Source organism: Pelobates fuscus, chromosome 5 (genome assembly GCF_036172605.1).
Source record: "Pelobates fuscus isolate aPelFus1 chromosome 5, aPelFus1.pri, whole genome shotgun sequence".
NCBI classification, from domain to species: domain Eukaryota; kingdom Metazoa; phylum Chordata; class Amphibia; order Anura; family Pelobatidae; genus Pelobates; species Pelobates fuscus.
Window position 1 is genome coordinate 223,762,467 of NC_086321.1, and position 22,455 is coordinate 223,784,921.

The 22,455-nt window shown below is 38.5% G+C and overlaps 1 protein-coding gene across 3 annotated transcripts in view; it reads right to left on the reverse strand.

The window, feature by feature from the left end:
• Positions 1-2,010: 2,010 nt before the first annotated feature.
• The window catches only part of TJP2 (tight junction protein 2), a 124,321-nt gene continuing 103,876 nt past the window's right edge, over positions 2,011-22,455 (reverse strand). For all 3 annotated transcript variants that reach the window (XM_063455061.1, XM_063455059.1, XM_063455060.1), the window contains 9 exons: positions 21,022-21,117; positions 20,844-20,923; positions 19,112-19,322; positions 18,243-18,343; positions 15,625-15,837; positions 11,030-11,140; positions 7,258-7,593; positions 6,146-6,231; positions 2,011-3,046 (listed from right to left, as the gene is read on the reverse strand). In XM_063455061.1, coding sequence (XP_063311131.1) covers positions 2,881-3,046; positions 6,146-6,231; positions 7,258-7,593; positions 11,030-11,140; positions 15,625-15,837; positions 18,243-18,343; positions 19,112-19,322; positions 20,844-20,923; positions 21,022-21,117 — 1,400 coding nt within the window. In that variant the 3' untranslated portion in view covers positions 2,011-2,880. The remainder of the gene's footprint in view (positions 3,047-6,145; positions 6,232-7,257; positions 7,594-11,029; positions 11,141-15,624; positions 15,838-18,242; positions 18,344-19,111; positions 19,323-20,843; positions 20,924-21,021; positions 21,118-22,455) is intronic.

The following is a 22,455-nucleotide window of genomic DNA, read 5'->3' on the forward strand; positions in this document are numbered from 1 at the left end:
AGTGGCCACCTCTCCTGCTTGACTTATTCACTAAGCCTCACCTGGAGTTTTGTGCAGAGCAAACCAGTGGCGCTTCATGGGGCCATCCAAGGCACCCAGCTTGTTCCAGATGACTGGTAATCCTATAGAATGTAAGCTCGATTGAGCAGGGTCCTCTTCAACCTATTGTTCCTGTAAGTTTATTTGTAATTGTCCTATTTATAGCTAAATCCCCTCTCATGATATTGTAAAGCGCTACGGAATCTGTTGGCGCTATATAAATGGCAATAATAATAATAAGTCACATAGAATGCTGGATGAGAGTGCTAGGAGTCTTAAATCACACAGATTTCATGCATTAGCTGAGAAGCACTCTAGATGCGTCTAGGTGCCATGATACCCATGCCCAGCCCCTGTTCATTTTATATTTGCATTTTTTTTCTTTTTTAATTTTTATATTTTTTTACAATATTTGTACCCAATTTTTTTTCTTCTATATTTCACTTTCATTTGTATTTATACCACATTATATTGGTATCTTTATCGTACATTGGTATCCTTTTTTCATATTGCAGCTGTAAAAAGGCTGTTATCTTCTACATTTATTTGTCTGTTTAATTGTGGATACAACGATTTTTGCCTCTTCCTTTAGGTCTTTTGTTTTAATGCAGCCTGCACACAATGTTTCCAGGGGGGAAAGGGTTATCAGGGTTACATACGTACACACACATTTGAATTTGTCTAACTTTAACACGTCATTAAGAAAACACTGCAATCCACATGGGCTCGGCCTGCGTCTCAAGTTGGAACGCCTGCCGAGCCCATGTAGATCATATCTCAATAATCGCATCTCTATTTATGGTGACTCAATAAAATTATATACATCCCTGAAGATGTCCTGATATTAGGACTGAAAGCGTTTGGTGATTTGCTGGACTTTATTTATGGTTTATAGTTTTTACATTTTGTTATTGCTGCTATTTCTACCGGTTTTCGCCTGGTCTTCGCTTCTGAGATCTGTGTCTTGCTGGAGTACCACCACTGGTGGGGATATGCCTATATATTTTTTATGTTTTTAAGTGCAATGCAATAAATCCTCATTTGTTCAGATTTTACTTCACTGTTGTGTCCATTTTCTCTTTTATTCTACACTCAAGAGCATAAGATCTCTATTCCAGTACCCTTGAGGGGGTGATGAGCCTGAAATGTTTGTTTGTGAGTGTTCTACCTTATACTTCCCAGGGTGTTATTTCTATTACTGTACAACACTATGTATTGCTTGTAATATCTTCTAGCTGCCATTATGCTCTAAGAGGAATTCTCTACATTAATGTTTACAAGTTGTTAATATTCCTTATTATTTTATCTACATGTTTTGGGTTTCCCACATTCTTTATTTCCAGTATTTTGTTGGGCGTTTTTGTGAGGTACATCAGGGGTACTACTTTTCGCGTATTATTCATTTCATCACATATTCGTGTTTATTCTCTGTATTACGGTATGAAAGAGTAGCATGACTATTTTACTATTAAAGGAAAATATTTTCACTCCACCAGTAACATAGCTCATTTACTGTCTGGCAGGTGTAGAACCCCTTCTTTCCATTTCTAGAAAGTGGGGAGCACTACTGGGAACTTAATAAACTTCTTGAATACATTTATAAATCTGATCTTTCTAAATCTCCCAGCACACAGATTGATTTTTTTTTTGTAGATAATGGTATTAAAATCCCCAATAAGAACATGACAATGAACTTAAGGACTATCCAGCAACCAACATACTGATACAATAACATTACAATGAAAGAGGGGCAGGGGTGGAGAAGGAATGCAGTTGTATAATTAAATAGTAGGTTCTGTATTCAGTAGTTTTGCAGGATTAAATATTTAAAAGTCAAGTGTGTTACTCATTTATTGGTGTCAACACCTCTTAAGGCAACACCTCTCATAATAAGTCTAGTCATTTTAGCATGATGGTTTAATGAAAGTATAGTGTTAGGTTGTGTGAAAAAATACATTTATACACACAGAGTCAGAACTTGTTTGTCATTTTATTTAGACCATAAGAAAGCCATTTCATCCATGACCACATCTTTACAAGCCCGACCTTGTACAGCCAGATTAATAGTTGCAATGAACATTTTTTTTAAAACAAATTCACATATCTCATGATTTAGAGAATTTAAGGGATGTTCAGAAGTAACACCTCTACAACTGACTATTTCAGCTAATCTGAAGTACCCTACATTGATCCAAAATACTGAAAAAATGGTTCTGATTTGGAGACTGTGTTCTTTACATGATGAACTTTGCCAAACATCAAAAACATTTATAGTTTAGGAATGACATTATATAACACGAGCAGCTGAATTGCTATGTACTTTGAAATTAGACACAGACCCACCAGATCATCACTTTTCAGAGTGTCTGCTGGATTCTAATAGAAATGGCCAGAAGTATGGCTTTGCAATAGTGCAACGTATAAGCGAGACCATTCTGGAAAAAGGCACTTTCTAAAAAAAACAAACACTCTCTTTTTGGAATGTAGTTTTCATGCAAGAAGTCTCTGTGTCACTAGTAACTTCACAAGACGTATGTGATGTAAATCTATTATAGAGCAATACACAATCTCTGCACATGTAAACCTCCCACAAAAGCTCAAGTAACATGATTAAAAACGGATGATGTTCCAATAAGAAAAGCTTACGTAGAATACACACATTCTGCATATTGTACCTAAACTCACTGTTAAGGGTCTTATTTTCCAGTTCAATAAAGTGACTTAACACTTAGACAGGCCCCAGCTACAGTAGGTTACACAAAGTCTTTCATTAGATATTCAGCGTAAAAAACTGTACATTGTTAGCTCCTAGTTTAGTCATCCAACCCTTTTCAGAGTAGTTCACAGCTCCGTGTCTCTGTATTTTGATGGCTGTGCATAAAATCCACGCTTTGACTGATCAGCCAGTTGGCGTCGGTATTGCTCTTCCTCATCATCACTTCCATAACTTTCTCTTTTATCTAAATAAGACCAGGTTGAGGGTTTCTGGGGCTCTGGAGGGCGAGAACTATAAAAAAAAATAAAGACTTTTTACTTTGATTTTTAACAATTGTAAAGAAGAAAAAAAAAAAAGATAAAATGGTCTGTACTGGATTTTACGATCAAGTGAACAAAGGAGAGAGAATATTAAAGAAGAACACAGAAAGTGTAATTAATATAACAGAATTTTAGATTTGGAGATTTGTTTAGTTTTTTAGTTATGAACTGCAATTCATACGAATTTGTTCAGATTGAGTGAATGTACAAAATAGAAAATGTAGCCAAATCCTAAACCAAAGAGATTGTTGGTTTTTTTCACAGATCAAGGGAGAAGTGACTAACAACCAACAGAGGGAAAACGGCAGAGCACAGAAATAAAAATACATTTATTTATAGAATATAGATTATATAATAAACAGATTTATTTATTTACTGTTCCTACTCTTTTTTCCCCTTTATTGGTTTTTCTCATTTGGCCTATAAACCAAATTGCAGGAAAATGTGCCTATCAGTGTATTGCAAAATATATACATAATATTTATATTAGATGCAAGTATCTTTTGCAGTACACTAATTGCCACATTTTGCATCCTTTTGTTTTTTCTGATTAATTTTCCAGAATTTTATTTGGTTAATGAAATTTCAACAAGCCGAACTGCCATATACCGGTAATCAAAATTCTGCTGTCCACAAAAAATGTTTGTTTATTTTCAGATGAAATGGTTTGGCCAAATTTGTATTTTTTTCCGCCATGCTTTTGCTCTGCTTAGAACACACAGGTGGGTTGTGGATTAAAGATTAACTGAGCAATTCCTGACCATAAAAAAACCCAATTGTGGGATTTTTTTTATATCAAAGTTCTCTCAAGATTACACAGAAGTTGATTTATTAAATGTGCATTAACATAATACTCTAAAATATATAGCTTTAATTAGATAGGATATACTTACAAAACTAGTCTGTAGAAAAAGGATAATTAGAATTTACATTAAAATATCATGTGACACCACTTAAAGGGACACTATAGTCAGCAGAGCAACTATAGCTTAATGTAGTTGTTCTGTTGAGTATTATTACCTGCAGGCATTTTAATGCAAACACTTCCCCTAGAGACACCTCAAGTGGCCACTCCTCAGGAATACATGTTTGTGTTCCTGACCATATAGTTTTCCTTTAAACTTTAGGACCTTGCCCAACTAATTTGCTGCCACAAATTTATTTCCTTGTCCTGTCCTTTTGCAGGCTAGTGTTTTCTTGCTAAATATATTTTAATGCAACATACACTGCGTGCAGAATTATTAGGCAAATGAGTATTTTGACCACATCATCCTCTTTATGCATGTTGTCTTACTCCAAGCTGTATAGGCTCGAAAGCCTACTACCAATTAAGCATATTAGGTGATGTGCATCTCTGTAATGAGAAGGGGTGTGGTCTAATGACATCAACACCCTAAATCAGGTGTGCATAATTATTAGGCAACCTCCTTTCCTTTGGCAAAATGGGTCAAAAGAAGGACTTGACAGGCTCAGAAAAGTTTAAAATAGTGAGATATCTTGCAGAGGGATGCAGCACTCTTAAAATTGCAAAGCTTCTGAAGCGTGATCATCGAACAATCAAGTGTTTCATTCAAAATAGTCAACAGGGTCGCAAGAAGCGTGTGGAGAAACCAAGGCGCAAAATAACTGCCCATGAACTGAGAAAAGTCAAGCGTGCAGCTGCCAAGATGCCACTTGCCACCAGTTTGGCCATATTTCAGAGCTGCAACATCACTGGAGTGCCCGAAAGCACAAGGTGTGCAATACTCAGAGACATGGCCAAGGTCAGAAAGGCTGAAAGACGACCACCACTGAACAAGACACACAAGCTGAAACGTCAAGACTGGGCCAAGAAATATCTCAAGACTGATTTTTCTAAGGTTTTATGGACTGATGAAATGAGAGTGAGTCTTGATGGGCCAGATGGATGGATTGGTAAAGGGCAGAGAGCTCCAGTCCGACTCAGACGCCAGCAAGGTGGAGGTGGAGTACTGGTTTGGGCTGGGATCATCAAAGATGAGCTTGTGGGGCCTTTTCGGGTTGATGATGGAGTCAAGCTCAACTCCCAGTTTCTGGAAGACACCTTCTTCAAGCAGTGGTACAGGAAGAAGTCTGCATCCTTCAAGAAAAACATGATTTTCATGCAGGACAATGCTCCATCACACGCGTCCAAGTACTCCACAGCGTGGCTGGCAAGAAAGGGTATAAAAGAAGAAAATCTAATGACATGGCCTCCTTGTTCACCTGATCTGAACCCCATTGAGAACCTGTGGTCCATCATCAAATGTGAGATTTACAAGGAGGGAAAACAGTACACCTCTCTGAACAGTGTCTGGGAGGCTGTGGTTGCTGCTGCACGCAATGTTGATGGTGAACAGATCAAAACACTGACAGAATCCATGGATGGCAGGCTTTTGAGTGTCCTTGCAAAGAAAGGTGGCTATATTGGTCACTGATTTGTTTTTGTTATGTTTTTGAATGTCAGAAATGTATATTTGTGAATGTTGAGATGTTATATTGGTTTCACTGGTAAAAATAAATAATTGAAATGGGTATATATTTGTTTTTTGTTAAGTTGCCTAATAATTATGCACAGTAATAGTCACCTGCACACACAGATATCCCCCTAAAATAGCTATAACTAAAAACAAACTAAAAACTACTTCCAAAAATATTCAGCTTTGATATTAATGAGTTTTTTGGGTTCATTGAGAATATGGTTGTTGTTCAATAATAAAATTAATCCTCAAAAATACAACTTGCCTAATAATTCTGCACTCCCTGTATTTTGAGAATGAAACAGGAAAGATACAGTTGCAAACTACATTTAATAAGTGTTTAATTTAACATTCATTCTATATCTGCATACGCAGAGTGTTGTATGTCTATGTATATGCAGATTTCAGACAAGTTTGTTGCCTTAATGTTTTGAGTGCCAAAGAGCAAGCAACGTTCTATTTCAATGCCTTTGTAAATTGTCATAAAGGGTATTAAATAAATCTATACTATGACATAGGAAAGCTGAACTTGATGGACGCAAGTCTCTTTTCAGCTATGTAACTATGATGAAGAAATAAGAGGAATGTCATACTTTGTTTGCTGGGGTCGGGTCTGTTCATTTTTCTGTGGTTTTACTGGTACGGCATAAATATCTGGTAATTTCTGAGCCAGCTCCAGCTTAAAAAAAAGAAACAAAAAAGACTTGGTAAGTATTTTTTTTATGGTTAGATTTCACTCTCACAACTTTTATAAACAGCCATAGCATGCTTTATAGATCAAATAAAACAAAACACAACAATGTTAATATATTGAAAGGTTTATTGACTTAACAGAGAACTGTATAACATTGTAGAACTGGGAAAAAAAAGTAAAGTAGAAAAGTGGACTTCGCAAAGTTGGAGACTTTTTTCCAGCTCTGCTATTTTGGCCTAAGCAGTTCAATTCAACATTACAATTTACCACAATTCACTGCTACCTATTTTAGATTTATTTAATTTACTTTTTTATTTGTTTTACACTAAATTAGAAAGTGTGGTGAATCCACAAGAGGGCAAATAATTCTAGGACAAAATATCAAAGCTAAAAAAATAAAAAAAATTAAATAATATTATATATTTTACAGTATCCATGATCACCCCAGCTTAAGTTTCTGCATAGAAGCAGGGAAGACCACAGAGACTAAATGTCAGTGTTTAAACACCATGTGAATGTATATGGCTGAAGAATCCCCCCCTCATATACTAAAAGGAAGTGATGCGTTTTTGTAATTTCTCTTACATATACTTCATTTAAAAAAATCAGTCTATTTCCTTACAGAACCTAATGAAATAATTATTCTATTAAAAATTTGTTTTGAGGTGGCAGTTGTCCTAAAATCTCCACTATTCCCATTTAGTGAATAAAGTCTATGCACATTCCTACATTTACAGCCGTAAAGGGAATCTAACTTCCTACCTACATAACTAGGAGCAATAAGAGTCCTATCTGGATAATCTAACATTTTTGAACAGTTAGTCAAAGACATGATAATATACTCCATTTGTGTCGTATATGTGGCCTTTTCCCACATATTTTATGAATATCTATTGAAGTGACATTGATGTAAACTTATTATAAAGAGAGTGCACAGACTTAGGGAAGTTGAAATATTTAATACTTCCTTTGACTTCACTGATTAAAACAGACAATATGATATATGCTTACCCTTGCATTTTGTGCTTCATGTAACTCTTGTATTCTTTGCGCTCTTGCGGTGTGGTCCATTTTCTCAAATATTTTCACTTTTCCCAATACAGACTTGGGAACATTGACTTGTTCAGCAACCTGCTCCTCTGGTTCCTTTACTAAAGGAGCTGGGTTTAGAGGCACAGAGGGCTTGAAAATGGGCTTTGTGGCAAGGACAGGCTTGGATGCAGTGGGAGGAGGCACTGCCTTTGCTGAGCTCCCTGAAGTTTCACTGCTGGCTACACTGGAGTCACTTCGCTTAGCTTCATAGAAACGAGGGGAGTCATAGATCTCATCCTTGCCTTGTGGTTTTACCTGTGAAAAGTGCATGTATGTGTAAGTACATGGTAACCGTGTCAGATTCAAGAGAATTATTAGCCTTAGATGTTTTAGGGGAAAATTTTTTCAAACCTGTTCTTAGTGTTGAAGTAAGTTGCGGCTTCCCAACCTCACACTATACCTACTTACCTGATGTAACAAACTACTGAAAAGAGATCCACTAAATGCTTGGTTTCCATCAAGCAGGAATATCCGTTCTATTTAAACCAGACAAAAACCTAGCTTTTATTTTGCTCTATCTCCCTATAAATGCACATGTAATATAGATTTCTAAATTCTTGGCGTGCAAACCTAGATGGCCCACATCATTGGACATGCTTAAAAAGTGAAATTTATCAGATGTTGTAGCTACATGATACTAACTGTACTATCCAGACAACGTCATTATCAGTTATGACACCTTGAAGGACTTTCATATAAATTCTTAAAAATACTTGTCAAAAAAAGAAAAGATAATACACACACATCTATAGGACATTATATGCAGCTCATGTGAGCTCTGTAGCATTAAAATGGTTAGACACATTACAATAAGCTCTTGGACTGCTATTGTATTTATGATCAGAGAGAACCTGATATAAAAGTCTGAATAACATCGAATATATGCAGGGTCCAAGTGCCCAGAACATAGAATGAGCACATCTAATGGTGCACCCTCATTATGTTTGTTGGGAACATTTAATTAAGTTGGGACTCTCCCACTGAAATCAGGATGGTTGGGAGGCCCCTAATATGTCAAGAGGCTCGGTAAGCCCAGGCCTCTGAGATTTCTATTCCTTAGGCCAAATTCCGCAAAGTAGCTACAGAAAGAAAGCCTTTTTAATTCCCCTAAGCACTGCAGAGCTTGCCACAAGGGATCTCACTTTAATGGCATGATAAAAGTTCCAAGAGATTATTAGCCAGGACTATAAGTTAGGGAGCAGACAAGTTAAATTTTTCTTGATTAATAAAATAATATATAACATGTAATTTTACTTTTATGAACTATATTTCTCATGATGTTCAATCAGTTATCCTGATATACAGCATAATACCTGATTATGCATCATGGGAAATCAACCCCCCCAAAAAGTGTCTATTCTTTTTTTTTTTCCTCCGATTACCCAAATCAGACCGGTGTATTATTTGCTCTAATGTCGCTTTAACCCCTGTATTACAACTACGCTTTGAAATCTGTGTGTCATTTTGCTCTGAAATGAGAACTGGAGCATTTTCAAATGCATGCCATTCCAAAATTCTGTTAAGACCAAAGAAAAAAAGTATTACAAAATACTACATTTAATCTGTTCTTTTACATCTATATTTACAAGTGATATTTTCCACTGCAGCTGCAGTCTCCTTCCTCCTACTCTTTTGTATGAGTGGAGGTCACATAGCAGAGATAACCAGGCCAGAGCAATAACACAATTGGTCGAGAGATCAAAAAAAAAAAACGCTACTTGATGTTAAAATGGCTGGGCTGTTCTGCAAGCTGTGATAGCACAGCCTCAATGCTCCCTCTGCTTTCCAAGGCCAACATTATGATTTACACTGCTGGGAGGATGTGTCCATATATCATGCTCTCTCAGTCCGGTTAATCAGATTGCCGTGCAGTGCAGCACACGGAGAACCACGTTTTCTCTCAGCCTGCTGATGCAGCCCACTCTCTAAAGTAAGAGGGTCCTTTGCACCAAGACAAATATCTTTATCACCATGATGACATGGATTTGGATGTTCCCACTCTCTCCATGATATGGTGTACTAGCCCATGTCTCCAGTTCCCTCTGTAGTGAGCACAGCATAGGGCCTGTAGTTCAGTTCAGTTCATATAATTTGTCATGATCTGAGGTCAACCTAATGCCCAAGAACGTTGTGAATATTGACTCAATCTAAAACCTGAATTGTAAGGATCATCTGGACCTGTCTTCAGATGTTAAAATTATGGAACATGCTGAAAGTCTTTACTTTTATGTCTCATAAGGGACTAAAAATAAGAGTGGGCCATATAAAGAAGGAAGAGAAGCGAAACATTGTGTGAGGGTGAGAACAGCATTGTATAATGGGATTAACGAACAATCAGTGATAGAAGGGGATTTTTAGATATGTTGGAGAACAAGCGGTAAAGAAGAGGAAAAAAAACAAACAAAGATAGCGCCTAGGAAGGAAAGTCAATGAGAGGTCTACAAGGGACTAGTCCATAAAAAAAAAAAAAAAACAACAACAAGACACTACTACCAGATTTTATGAAGAATAAAAATAAATAAAAAATAAAAACATTTTCATGAAGCATTTGCCAAATGTAACAGAGTTGCTTTAGTTTTATTTTATTTTTTTACCATAAAATCGGTCTGCTGGTAGTAGTGCCTTGCTTTTTTGGGGGGGATGCACATGTCCTTTGTAGAGCTTTCATTCAGTCTACTGGGTTAAAAATGATTTAGGAATGTGCGTTCTTAATGGGAACCTGTCATGGCCCTATTACATTTAGCTCTTTTAGAGCTTAAAACTCCATCTATACATTGTGCGAGACAGCACACATTCAATGCCGAGGAATTGAGCCAAGGAGAGCAGAAGATATCCCTTCAGGAAGTCCCTCTGCTGTCCACCTATAGCAAACACAGTGCTCATGCTGTGGTTGTTATGGTAACTCTCTAGCTGGCACTAACGGCACTGGCTAGGGAGTATAGGAACAAAGCGACATGACTGCATTCAGACACCGGCATGTTGGCTAGAAAGCCAGTGTATTGGCGTCATGTTGGAGGACTGCCCTGATTGGGGACACTTAGGAAGAGACACAACGAAGAACAGAGGAGTAGCATGGGCGGACCAGAGGTTGGATTTACAGAAGAATAACACCCACCTCTTTAAATTGCGGTGGGGGATCAGAGGGCCAGGAAAGCGGTCACAGTTTCTCTTTAACAGCAAATTCAGGCACATGATGCTTACCAAGGTTAACTCACCACTATATTTCCATTAGCATGTCATGTCCTTTCCCCCCCGCCCCCCTCTTTAAAACTCAAATCAGGTTTACGGAGTTTAATATTTTGTTAAAGTTTAGGCCTCAATCTATTAAGCTTTCAAAATGATTCAATACTATTCGAGAAATGTTCCAAATTATTTATCTGCAGAAGTCACCATTAAAAATCTACTGGAAATTTTGTAGATAAGACATTTGGAAAATGTTTCTAACAGTATTGAATTATTTGGAAAGCTTATTAAATTGAAGGCTTAGTACCCAATCTAATGTAACAACCATATTGAAATGTCTAATTCTATTTTTTTTTAATACAAACCTCAAAAGAAAAATAGAGCATGTCTTTACACTATCAGTGTCTCTAGTAAATGGGATGGATAGAATACAGAATAGCGGCAGCCCTTTATTAGTCTACCTTGGTGGGTGCGCACTACATGTTAAAATTACCCACTTCCAATGTACCTTTGGTGGTTCTGGTTTAAATGAAGGAGGTGGACTGGGCTCCCGTAGGATTTCTCTGCTGCCGGCTTTCTTCATTTGGCTTCTGGGCTCTGGTACAGGTTTTATTATAGTCTGTAAATACATATAACATTTAAATGTTATTCCTCCCCTTCATTATTCCAAGCTGTTTTATTTGCTTACCCAAATCCCACACTATTTACGGATATAATTTGAATAAACATTTTCTTAACCCGTTTGTAAGAGGTTATGCAAATCAGTCCCATAAGATTGGAGTGCAACTAAACAAGCAAACGTATAGGGAAGATTGTGCTTTGACCAGTCAAATAGTTATTTTATGATAACCTTTGTTTCTTTAAATTATCGATCAATGAAAACGGAGATGTCCCAGATACATTTACTAGAATTAAACAATCAAATCAGTAAGCGTAGAGGGGCACATTCCAGGCCCAAGACCACAGAGACCAAAAGCCCCATAGAACAGGTGTCCTAACCTAAAGTACTCAGCAAAGTGGCAATTACCAATTTTTTTTTAAAGGTTTAACTCGGATTAGTATTAGATTACCTTTCCATATGATTCTAAGATTTTCTAATATTTTCAAGTCAAAATTAAAGTCAAGCATAATTGAAATAGCTCACTGGGGGGGGGGAACGGTCGCATGGCAGAAGCGCTCCCAATGCCAAAGCGAATTTTGGGGATATGCTTACTAATCAGACTAAAAAGATGCCGGGGTATGCTAGCATGTCCCACAAGCACGAGCCTGAAGAGGTCCATGGCGGCCCGAGTTGGACGGGGCTGGGGGGAGGCGGCCGCTCCCCTCGCCTCCAAACCAGGGGTGCTGTGCCACTGATCGCCTGCTCCCCCCACAGGACCGGCGAGGGTGATCCCGGTCCAATCCCTCCAGACGGAATGGCTACGGCAAACGTGGATGGCGGGGCCTAACAAGCAGATCCCAGCCGCACAAGCCCACACAATGGCGGACGCCACATGCGACTGCAATGGCGGCAGAGCGGGGACCGATGTCCTGGAGAGGCTGGACGCAATCTTTGATGCCTTTTGGGCAAACCTGGCACACAGAGAGCGGCAAACCAACATACAAGCTAACCCACACAGAGACATTACCGCTTGTGCCGGCTGCAGCATCTCCAGCTCGGAGGCAACCATAAGATGGCGCCGAAGACGGAGACTTCACCCGCATGCCCGCAAGCGACTGAAACTAGCAGAGCTGATAACTCGCAGGGACAAGCAAGCCCCAACTCGCCCTTACAGAACACTGAAACCTGCCAGGCAACCTTCCAGAGGCAAACTCCCATCAAGGCACCAGAATCTGTTAACATCAGGGGGAGTCCTAGAATCCAAGACTGGAGCACAAACTACCCACAACGAAACCACAGGTACCCACAAACGAACGGGCCAAGCATCAGACCTAACGCAACTGGACCTTGCCTCACCCCAGCAGGACTTTCTTACCTTCCCAACACTGGGCATTGGCTGAGGGGGTTACTAACTCCATGGGACAACACGGAGGTCACTGCTCAGAGCCGCAATCCAAACGGACTTAGCCTAGACCCATTTACAGCCTCCTAAGCCGTGACCGACGACCCACATTGAACTTTAATGCCACAGACCAATTCCACACCGACAAGCCTGCCTGACTGGTGAGTCGCTTGATCCCTTTACCCCACTGTTGCCCGTGCCTCATAACGTGCCTCCATGCAGGTCCCATCACCACACTTTGTCCTGCTAATCTGGAGTACCAAATACATAGGACACGCAGGGAAGGTATAATCCAGCTAATTTAGAATTCGCTAGCATTGCTGATCATTATATGATTAGATTACACACGCTAGATTGTATGTTTATTGTACCTTTCCTGATGCTACATAACTGCACTAAACGTGCTTACACTATAACAGTACGCTGAATAACTCAATGTTGAAGCTAATTGAAATATTTTACTATAGTAATCTTGTTTTACTCTTTCCTAACTAAAAAAAAATGTGCCTGACTATTGATAACCACAACCTGTAACAAGAATGTGTATAATCATACTCTGATGTCGCTGTTATGGCGCACCAGGGCTTACTGTTCCTTCTGTGCACACCAAAATAAAAAAAAATAAAAATAAAAAGAAATAGCTCACTAGTCCTGTACAAACAGATCTGTAACATACATGCATGGTGAAAATTGCAAACATTCTGAATAGAAAGGGAATTGGTTTGGGATTATATACAGCAATGCAGTCTGATTAAAGCTTACTGCAATCTGCTAACCTGAGGTTTACTTTATTGGTGCATCACTAACTGGTTTGTTAATCAGCATGGGGCACATTAAAGGACAATTGTCACCAGAATATTTTTCATCATAAGGCTCCTTGCAGCATGTAATGAAAAGATATGTAAATTTTTTAAAATGACATATGTAGAAATACATGAAAATCTGACCCCTGCTTTCACAGAACATTAGATTCATCCACCATATTCATTCTCCTTCAGTCGGACTGAGGTAGAATCCAACCATTAGGCTCCTGCTTCACTCCCTGCACAGAGCGGTGATGTCTTCAGCCATCGCCCTGTATGTTCAGCCTGGTCCAAATTCCAAACTAATTATGACAGCATCATACTCATCTTTACTATAGTCAAATGTGGTCAGAATTCGGTCTGCCTGACCAATTCTGTAATATTGGTTCAGATGCGGAAATCTCTGATTTTCTGAACTCATCCGAACAATTTTACAGCACAGGAATAGCAAATCATCATCAACTTGCCATTTGCAAATGAATAAGAATTTAGATAACTATTTGCCCGCTGACAGCGCTTGCAGCCAGGGGGCAAATAGTTAAAAAAAAAAAAATATATATATATATATATATATATATACTAATATATACTATTAATATTATTGCTATTTTTATAGCGCAAACAGATTCCGTAGCGCTTTACAATATTATAAAAATGGGAAGATTTAACTATAAATAGGACAATTACAAGAAAACTTACAGGAACGATAGGCTGAAGAGGAACTTGCTCAAACAAGCTTACATTCTATAGGACCCCATAAAAATCATATGGGGTCCATAAGATCCTCAAATTGCTATAATAGAGGTATTTTACCTCTATATGCCCCCATCTGCCATTTGGCAAGCTAGGGCATATCTACTAAAATTAGAGACTAGAAAAGTTGCTAGAAAATACCCCATCCAATAGGGATAGGGCCTGGGAAATAACAGGGGGAGGACAATGCTCCCCCCACATACTTGGGTATTGGATTGGAGGTACTATACATTTTAAGGGAGATTGGCCTAGTGTCTCAACTCTTGGCTCCCACCCATGCCGGCAGGTGAGGGTCCCATTATCTATAATGGGGAGGGACCTACTTCCCCTCCCCTGGCCCTTCAACATGTCAGCAGGTGGGGGCCCTATTATATATAACAAGATATAACCTAAGCTGGGGGCCCTAGTAAGTATAATAGGGGGGAGGGGGAACCAATGTACCATTTACTGGACACCAACCATGCCAGCAGGTGCCATTGTCCACCGCCAAATAATAAGTGCCCCACCTTCCCCCTCAGTGGCTAAATGCCCTAGCCCCCCAATAAATGACCTATCTAGTAAACCAACCAATCTGAGTGCTCTCACGGCCAGCGCTTTGTGAAATCTTGAGCAAAGTGAGGTTTACTTACCAACTAATCAGAGTGCTCTCCTATTGCAAAACGTGGGAAATTTCCTCAGCTTTTTGACACTTGTCATAGCATGGGACGCCTATAAAAATATTTTCTTTGCTAGGAGCCCTCCATGGGTGAAGATAAATTCATTTTCTCACCTTTAAATTTATAGTACCCGCACCACCTATCAAAGGATGGGGGCACAATGTCCGTCCCCCCATTATTTAATTTTCTAGCAACTGGGCAGCAATGGACGTTTTAATGTTAAGTAGTTCCGGATGCCTGATGAGGGCATATGGAGTTAAAATACCTCCATTCTAGCAATATGAGGGTCTTACTGACCCCCATATGATTTTGATTTACCAATAGTTTTTTTTTTTTTTACTATTTTCATGTGGAGACTGGATAGCAAGCCAGGCCAGCCTCCACATAATGAATCATTGCGCTGCTGAGGCTTTTTAAACTATTTACCTGCTGGCTAGTAGAGGGTGACAGTGTTCTGAGAAAGCAGGGGCAAGATTTTCAGGCATTTATGTTAACATATACTTCATTTAAAAATATTTTTTAAGGCCATATCTATTCCTTACATGCTGAAAGGATTCTTATAATAAAAAATAATAAAACAATATTTTTGGTGACAGTTGTCCTTTAAGCCCATTCCCCAAAAACAGCTGAAGCCAAAAAGGTCGATTAGAATAAATGTTTAAAATGGACACAATTGTGCAAGTAATTGCTTTTTGAAATCATCTAACATTACATGGAGTTAATCTACAATTTAATGAAACACACTATTTTTAAAATAAATAAATACATACATAAAATTGGGGGTTCTCCTTACACCTAATTCTCAAGTTTCAATTTGTCTATAGAATAAAAGTTACATTATAAACAGAATAGTATTTTTTTTATCATGGTTGTGAGGACCTTGTATACCTCATCATGGTGCACAGGCTCAGATGAGCGGCTAATGGCTGAAATGGGAAGTGGATCGTCAGCGATCTCGTCTAGCTCATTGTCAGTGTATGCTCCTCCTTCTCCATCTGTATCCTCAAAGTCACTGACCAAACGGCTGTCACAGCTCAGATAATCTGCTCCCATTGCAGTCAGGTAAGACATTCTTTCGTCTTCCTCATCTGTGCCGTCTTCCTGCAAGTCCCATAGAGAAGTTGGTTTCAATTATAAAAGTAAAGGTTATGAATTGGCAATGCAAACTTAAAATATATAACCATTTCAACTGATACTTTTTAAAATCACATCTTGGAAATAAATAAAGAAACACATTCTGCTATTCTTGAGAAATATAAATCATAATTTCAATCTGTCCAACTGCCACACTCCATCTTTTGAATACAAGTTTGTACGACACAGGGAATATGAGCCAGTTTGATGTTGGGGGGAGATTTTTACAATTCTGCGTTTGTGGATAAAAATGTGTAAACCTTCATACTGTATGCTGTCAGGTCACTGCAGGTTTTACCTTCTCATTATAAAGCAACTTATTAATAAGGTGCTTTATAATAAGGTCACTGGAGGTGTTGCCTTCTTATTATAAAGAAAAAATAAAAATAAAATCTATGAAATGCATGAAGGGGTCTTGTACAGGTACAATATTTGAGTTTAGTGCTACATGTTTTAACAGTTTACTAACAAACAACTGTAGATAATAAGAGAATCTTGTGATCATCTAAACATCATGAGTATTTTTACTCTAATTGGAAGAGTCAACTTTAGCAGAGTTTTATAGATTTTTCACACCTGCCAACCGGCCCTCTTTAGCAGTGACAGTCAAATCTCTTTGGTTTCTATTTCTATCCTAGTGATCCTGTTTTATAGGAACACAGAGTTCATTGACACAAATGAAACCAGTTTGTGTAAATAAAACACGTTGTTCTTGTTTTACATTATTATTTATGCATGTATTTACAAATAAAGTTGTTTAGTAGGTAAATGTCACTTTGAAGTTTTTGAGAAAGCCATGTCTGTCAATGTATATCCAGTCACTATTTGATATGTTAATTTTTATCTATTCCTATAGTTTTAAAATTGCCTTAGACCTAAAATCCCTCCTATTCCATAACTGATCTACTCTACGTAGTTATTACCCATGTTGTCAAGCTGTGGGGTTAAAGGGACACTATGGTTACCAAAACAACTACAGCTGAATGGAGTGTGTCTATTGCCTGTCACTGTAGACATATTAATAAGAAAACATAGACATAGAATGTGAAGGCAGATAAAAAAAACAAAAACAACACATTCGGCCTATCTAGTCTGCCCAATTTTTAAATTACTTTTATTAGTCCCTAGCCTTATCTTATATCTAGGATAGCCTTATGCCTATCCCACGCATGCTTAAACTCCTTTACTGTGTTAACTTCTACCACTTCAGCTGGAAGGCTATTCCATGCATCCACTACCCTCTCCGTAAAGTAATACTTACTGATATTTTTAAACCCTTTCCCCTCTAATTTAATACTATGTCCTCTTGTTGTGGTAGTTTTTCTTCTTTTACATATAGTCTCTTCCTTTACGATGTTGATTCTCTATGTATTTAAATGTTTCTATCATATCCCGTCTCGTCATTCCTGCAAGCTATACATGTTAAGATCCTTTAACCTTATAGAAAAGACAGTGTTTGCATTACTGAATAGGAACACCTCCAGTCACTCAGATGGCTACTGGAGGTGCTTGCTGGGTCAGTGCTGCACAATATGCAGTACAGACTTTCAGCATCTCTACGATCTGCATTGCATCTGTATGTGGAGATGCTACTTGGCGCATAGCCTCCCAATGATTTTCTAAGAGAAAGGATTGGATTGACTGAGATTGTCAAGTGTGATGATCTCAGCCTAGGGGGGAGCCAGCTGCAAGGAGACCCTGGGGGGCTGTAAAAGGCAAGTAAAATCACCCTTTACCTTGCTGACAGGGGTCAGCGACCTAAATAGCGCTAGTAGAGTTATATTGTCAGGAATACAAGTTTATATTCCTGACACTATAGTGTTTCTTTATGACAAGAGTAAATTCTAATTTCGGCAGTATTATTGGTTGAAAATATTGTGATGATAGTGAAACCCCTCACCTGATACTGGCTGAAATTCTGATAATTTAATCAATTACATCAGTCATCAACCCCTGAGTGTGTAATGCCATTTCAACACTACAAATAACCACCGTGGCCATCCATACAAACGATACATTGATATTCTCTAGCTCTCTTTGCCTCACACCATGTACTTTGATGCAGTCTCTGTATCTCTGTTCCAGAAAGAAATATACACTTGTGTCTTTTGCAAAACTGTTCATTAAATCTTCATTTAAAAAATAATTACTATACAAAGAAGATCTATATTTGTCTGTAGATGCACTTTAATGGAACCACATTTTCACTTGTGATAGTCAAATAAGACATTATATTCACCAGGGCAAATACAATTCCACTTGCAATTTGTGGTTGAAATTCGGGTCTGGTAAATGTATCATAGATCCTCCAGGCTTGCCGTATCAAGATATAACTGACTATCAAGATATAACTGACTGAAAGGAACACTTACCTTTCCCTCTGATACCCAAACTGCCTCTGTCTGCTGATCTCTGATAATGTCTTTCAGGCTTCCATACCAACTGTCATTGACTGAATTCAATTGAATATTCCCTGTAGAACAATACAACTTAGTAAACATAGATCTCCAAATATATACTTCAAGACGCTCTTTATCAACAAATGTATTGGCATTTAGGAATGTATCACTCGACTCCACAAATGAAACCAAGTTTGTGAAAATAAAACGCTTTTCTCTTGTGTTAAATTATTATTTATGCATGTATTGACAAAAAGTTGCTTAGTAGGTAAATTTCACTTTGAGGTTTTTCAGAAAGCCATGTCTGTCAATGTAAATCCGTCATTACTTGATATGTTGTCAAGTTTTCTCCTTTTGTATAGTTTTAAAATTGCACCTAAAATCCCTCTTATTCCATAACAGATCTACTCTACGTAGTACCCATGTTGTCAAGCTGTGGGTTTAAAGGGACACTACGGTCACCAGAATAACTACAGCTTAATTGAGTGTGCCTACACAACAACACCAACAAAAGTACAGATTAACAAGGACTACGTGCATTTGTCATTTATACTTTAAATTAGTAAAAAAAATGGTTTAGTGTCACTGCATTATTATAATAATAATTCAAATAATATAATTTTCCACTACAAAAGGTGTGAAGGCACACTATTGATCTTCAAAGCCTAATTAGGGTTTACTGAAATAGAAACCAAATAGCAACAATAAAATACACAAGCTGTGGCTATAGCAGAGTTGGATATTTTTCCAAATCAGTTATTTCTCAGTCCACTACAATTTGGTATTAGAGAATACCTCCCACACCTACCCCCTCTTGTTTTCTTCCAGTGCCCATTGCCTACCTGTTATTAGATGACCACATGTTTTCTTCAGTTTATTTGCCTGGTCATACAGTTTTTTTGAGCTTTTGGTGGAAGCTGGACATAATCTCTGTCTCATTGTTTTAACACCGTGTTTGCTGTCTGGGATAAACAAAACCACAATAGGGAACCATTGCGTGTAGTTTAAGAGATCCACAGCTTTGGGTGTCACATCCAGCAGTGCATGTTTATCCTTTAAAATAAAGCAGCACAAATTACATATAAAATGCTATAGAACAACTATTGAAATGTTTCTTAAACACTTTTCAAACAATAAGATCTTTTAGTAGATTACGGGTCATATTGACAAACTGAAAAAATCAAACACACAATACACATTAAAAACCTCCTTTGATGTAACAACTGATAGAATGGAACTAGTAAAAGCATAAAGACTGCTCTAATGTCAGATAAGTTATAGCCTCTCACTGCCAGCTTCCCTGATCAGGTATCAGAGTTCATTTTTCTGCTACCAGAGTTAAGTCAAAGGGACACAGTAGGTATCAAAACAACTTTAGCTTAATGAAGCAGTTTTGGTGTATAGATCATGCCCCAGCAGTCTTACTACTCAATTCACTGTTATTTAGGAGTTAAATCACTTTTGTTTCTGTCCATGCTGCCCTAGTCACACCTCCCTAGGCTGTGACTGACACAGCCTTTTTATAAAAAATAGAGTGGTTTCATTTTCAATCAGATGTTAAAGTGATCCCATAGTGTTTGCAATACAAGTTTGTAGTAGAGCCTGCTGGTCCCCCCGCATGTAAAGGGTTAAAAAAACATTTACTCTGTCAGCGTCTCTGCCTCCTCCGACTCATTAGGCCCTCCCCAAAGGAAAGCATTACCTCAATGCTTTCCTATAGGGATTTCACCGACGCTGAATATCCTAATGCAGAGCGTCCTCTAGGCAACCTGGAGTCTGTTAGGATCCATGAAATGCCTCTAGTAGCTGTCTTGTTGAGGCTGTCTTAGTCCTGCAAGGTAATCATTGTGGTTTCTCTAAAAGTGAAACAGGGACATTGCACCCAGACCACTTCAATGAGCTGAAGTGGTTTGGGTGACTATATTGTCCCTTTAACGTTAGAAGTTATCTCCTGCTTTCTAAATTTAACTTTAATCACACACAGGAGGCTCCTGCGGGATCCAGAAGGCTACTAACAGAGCACGAGATGAGAAAATATAAACTAAATAGAATGTACAATAAAGGAAGTTTAAACATCAAATGTATATTTACAGGAAGTGTTTAGGAAGGCTGTGCAAGTCACATGCAGGGAGGTGTGACTAATCCTTCATAAACAAAGTGCTTTAACTCCTTAACAGCAGAGAATTGAGCAGTGAGACTTCAGTGGCATGACCTATACATCAAAACTGCTGTTTTGGTTCATATAGTGTCCTTTAAATTAGCTGAAGCATGTCATAATATGCTTTGTTAAATGTTTGAGTGTCATATCCATTTACTTTATATAATTATAGCTTACTTTCTGGTTTCGGTCATGATATTATTAAATTCTGTATGTTTGCGCTTATGTATTAAAAGAAATGTGTTGAAATATATTTTATGATTAATTGGTGTGTACTAGTACTTTTTAATATTAGAACATACAACACAGTGCATGGAAAATGTTCGATTTAGCTTTAGGCAACATATCCAGGAATAAACATATAATGCGCACTCCTAGTATGTTTGTGTAAACCGAGATTTCAAATAAAAACTTACCTGTTCAATGATCTGCCTAATTGTGTTCAACCGTACTACTCCATTAGATTTTTCAGACCCGGCATCTTTCGGTTCAGTTTCTTTAAAGATAAAATAATGTTCATTCTGTAATCCATTTTACGGAATATAATGGCAATATAATATATACAATGACCAGGTTCAATAACTCAACACTTACTGGCAATGTGATATATGTCTGGCATGTCACCAGCCAGCTTCTCCATCGCTACATCAGCAATAGGACCAAACAAAACAACAGGACGTTTAAATCCAGCTGTAGAGAAAGCAAAATAGTTTTAGAAAAACGTTCAATGCCAACTAAATCTGAAACATTCTAAGAAAAACATACTGGACGTTATTCATCAAAAGAAATTCTGAGGCAAGCAGGGTTATCCACTAAAGTGTGTATTCAAAGTGAACTTAACATTTTAGTCCAAAATAGAATTGGAAGCAAGCAAAATGCATTTTTTATTGAGTGTTACACATATGCAAAATGGAGTCAAAAGACAAAAATAAATGATGGAATGACAAAACTAACTGTTTTACATCAAATTAACAGAGCAATGGCATAAATACATGTAAATTTGAATTTGTGCAAAGTCACATTAGTTCAGCAACAGCTATACTGGAAACCTTAGCAGGCAACCAAATAAATATGTTCCACCTAATTTCTCCACTTACATACCTATATCTCAGTAAGCATTTTAAGAACATATTCTAAACTAAATTATCCTTAAAGGAATACTCCCACATCCACAATAACTTCAGTTCATTTAAGTCTTTATGGTGCAGGTTGTCATCTTACCTTTGGCATTAAACCCCCGAAGTTGGTTTGCAGGCACCAAACACAGCTGCCACCTGGCTTTCTTTCTCCTCTGCAGTATGAGTAAGGTTTAGCCGGGCAGCCTTTATAAGTCTGAAAGCATCAGCTGACACTCTCACACTATCACTGGGCATCCACGGAAGGAAATAGTAAGTACTGCAGTAAATGGAACCTTTTTCAGTCTACTACAACTAACTACACATTTTTTTTTTGTTAAAATCAACAAACAATGGGGATCGGATCAGACAAGCTGCGTCTGGGCTCTCGCATCTGAGCCTGAAAATCGGTGCAAACCGAGTGCCACAAGCAGATACTGACCCACAATGGGGACCAAATTACTCACCAGCCGACGGTGCACACGGAGATACCGCTTATGACCAGACACGGCATCAAAGTAACCCGATCGAGGCCTGAGGCCTACCAGAGCTTGACCTGGGACGAGACGGCTGCTCTCCCAGTCCTCCGACCGGCTGTTGCTGCCCCCACCCCTCTGGACCGGTGAGGGTTATCCCGGTCCCCACGGGCGACCATAACTGCTCCCAGCTGGGCTCAAACACCCGCTCTGCCACAGAGCACGGACAGGGCAGTGTGCAGCTCATAGGAGAGAAAACGCAGAGCACAGCGGAGAATCTATTGCAGCACTTGAATACCACATTAGACAACCTCCAGGATAGACCAGCTGACTACCCTAAGACGCCAAAGGCACCGGCTGTCGAAAGTAAGTGGAGAGCAGAGGGATGGGAAAAGAACGGGTCCCCCTAGGCACTCCTTACAGAGCAGACACACAGC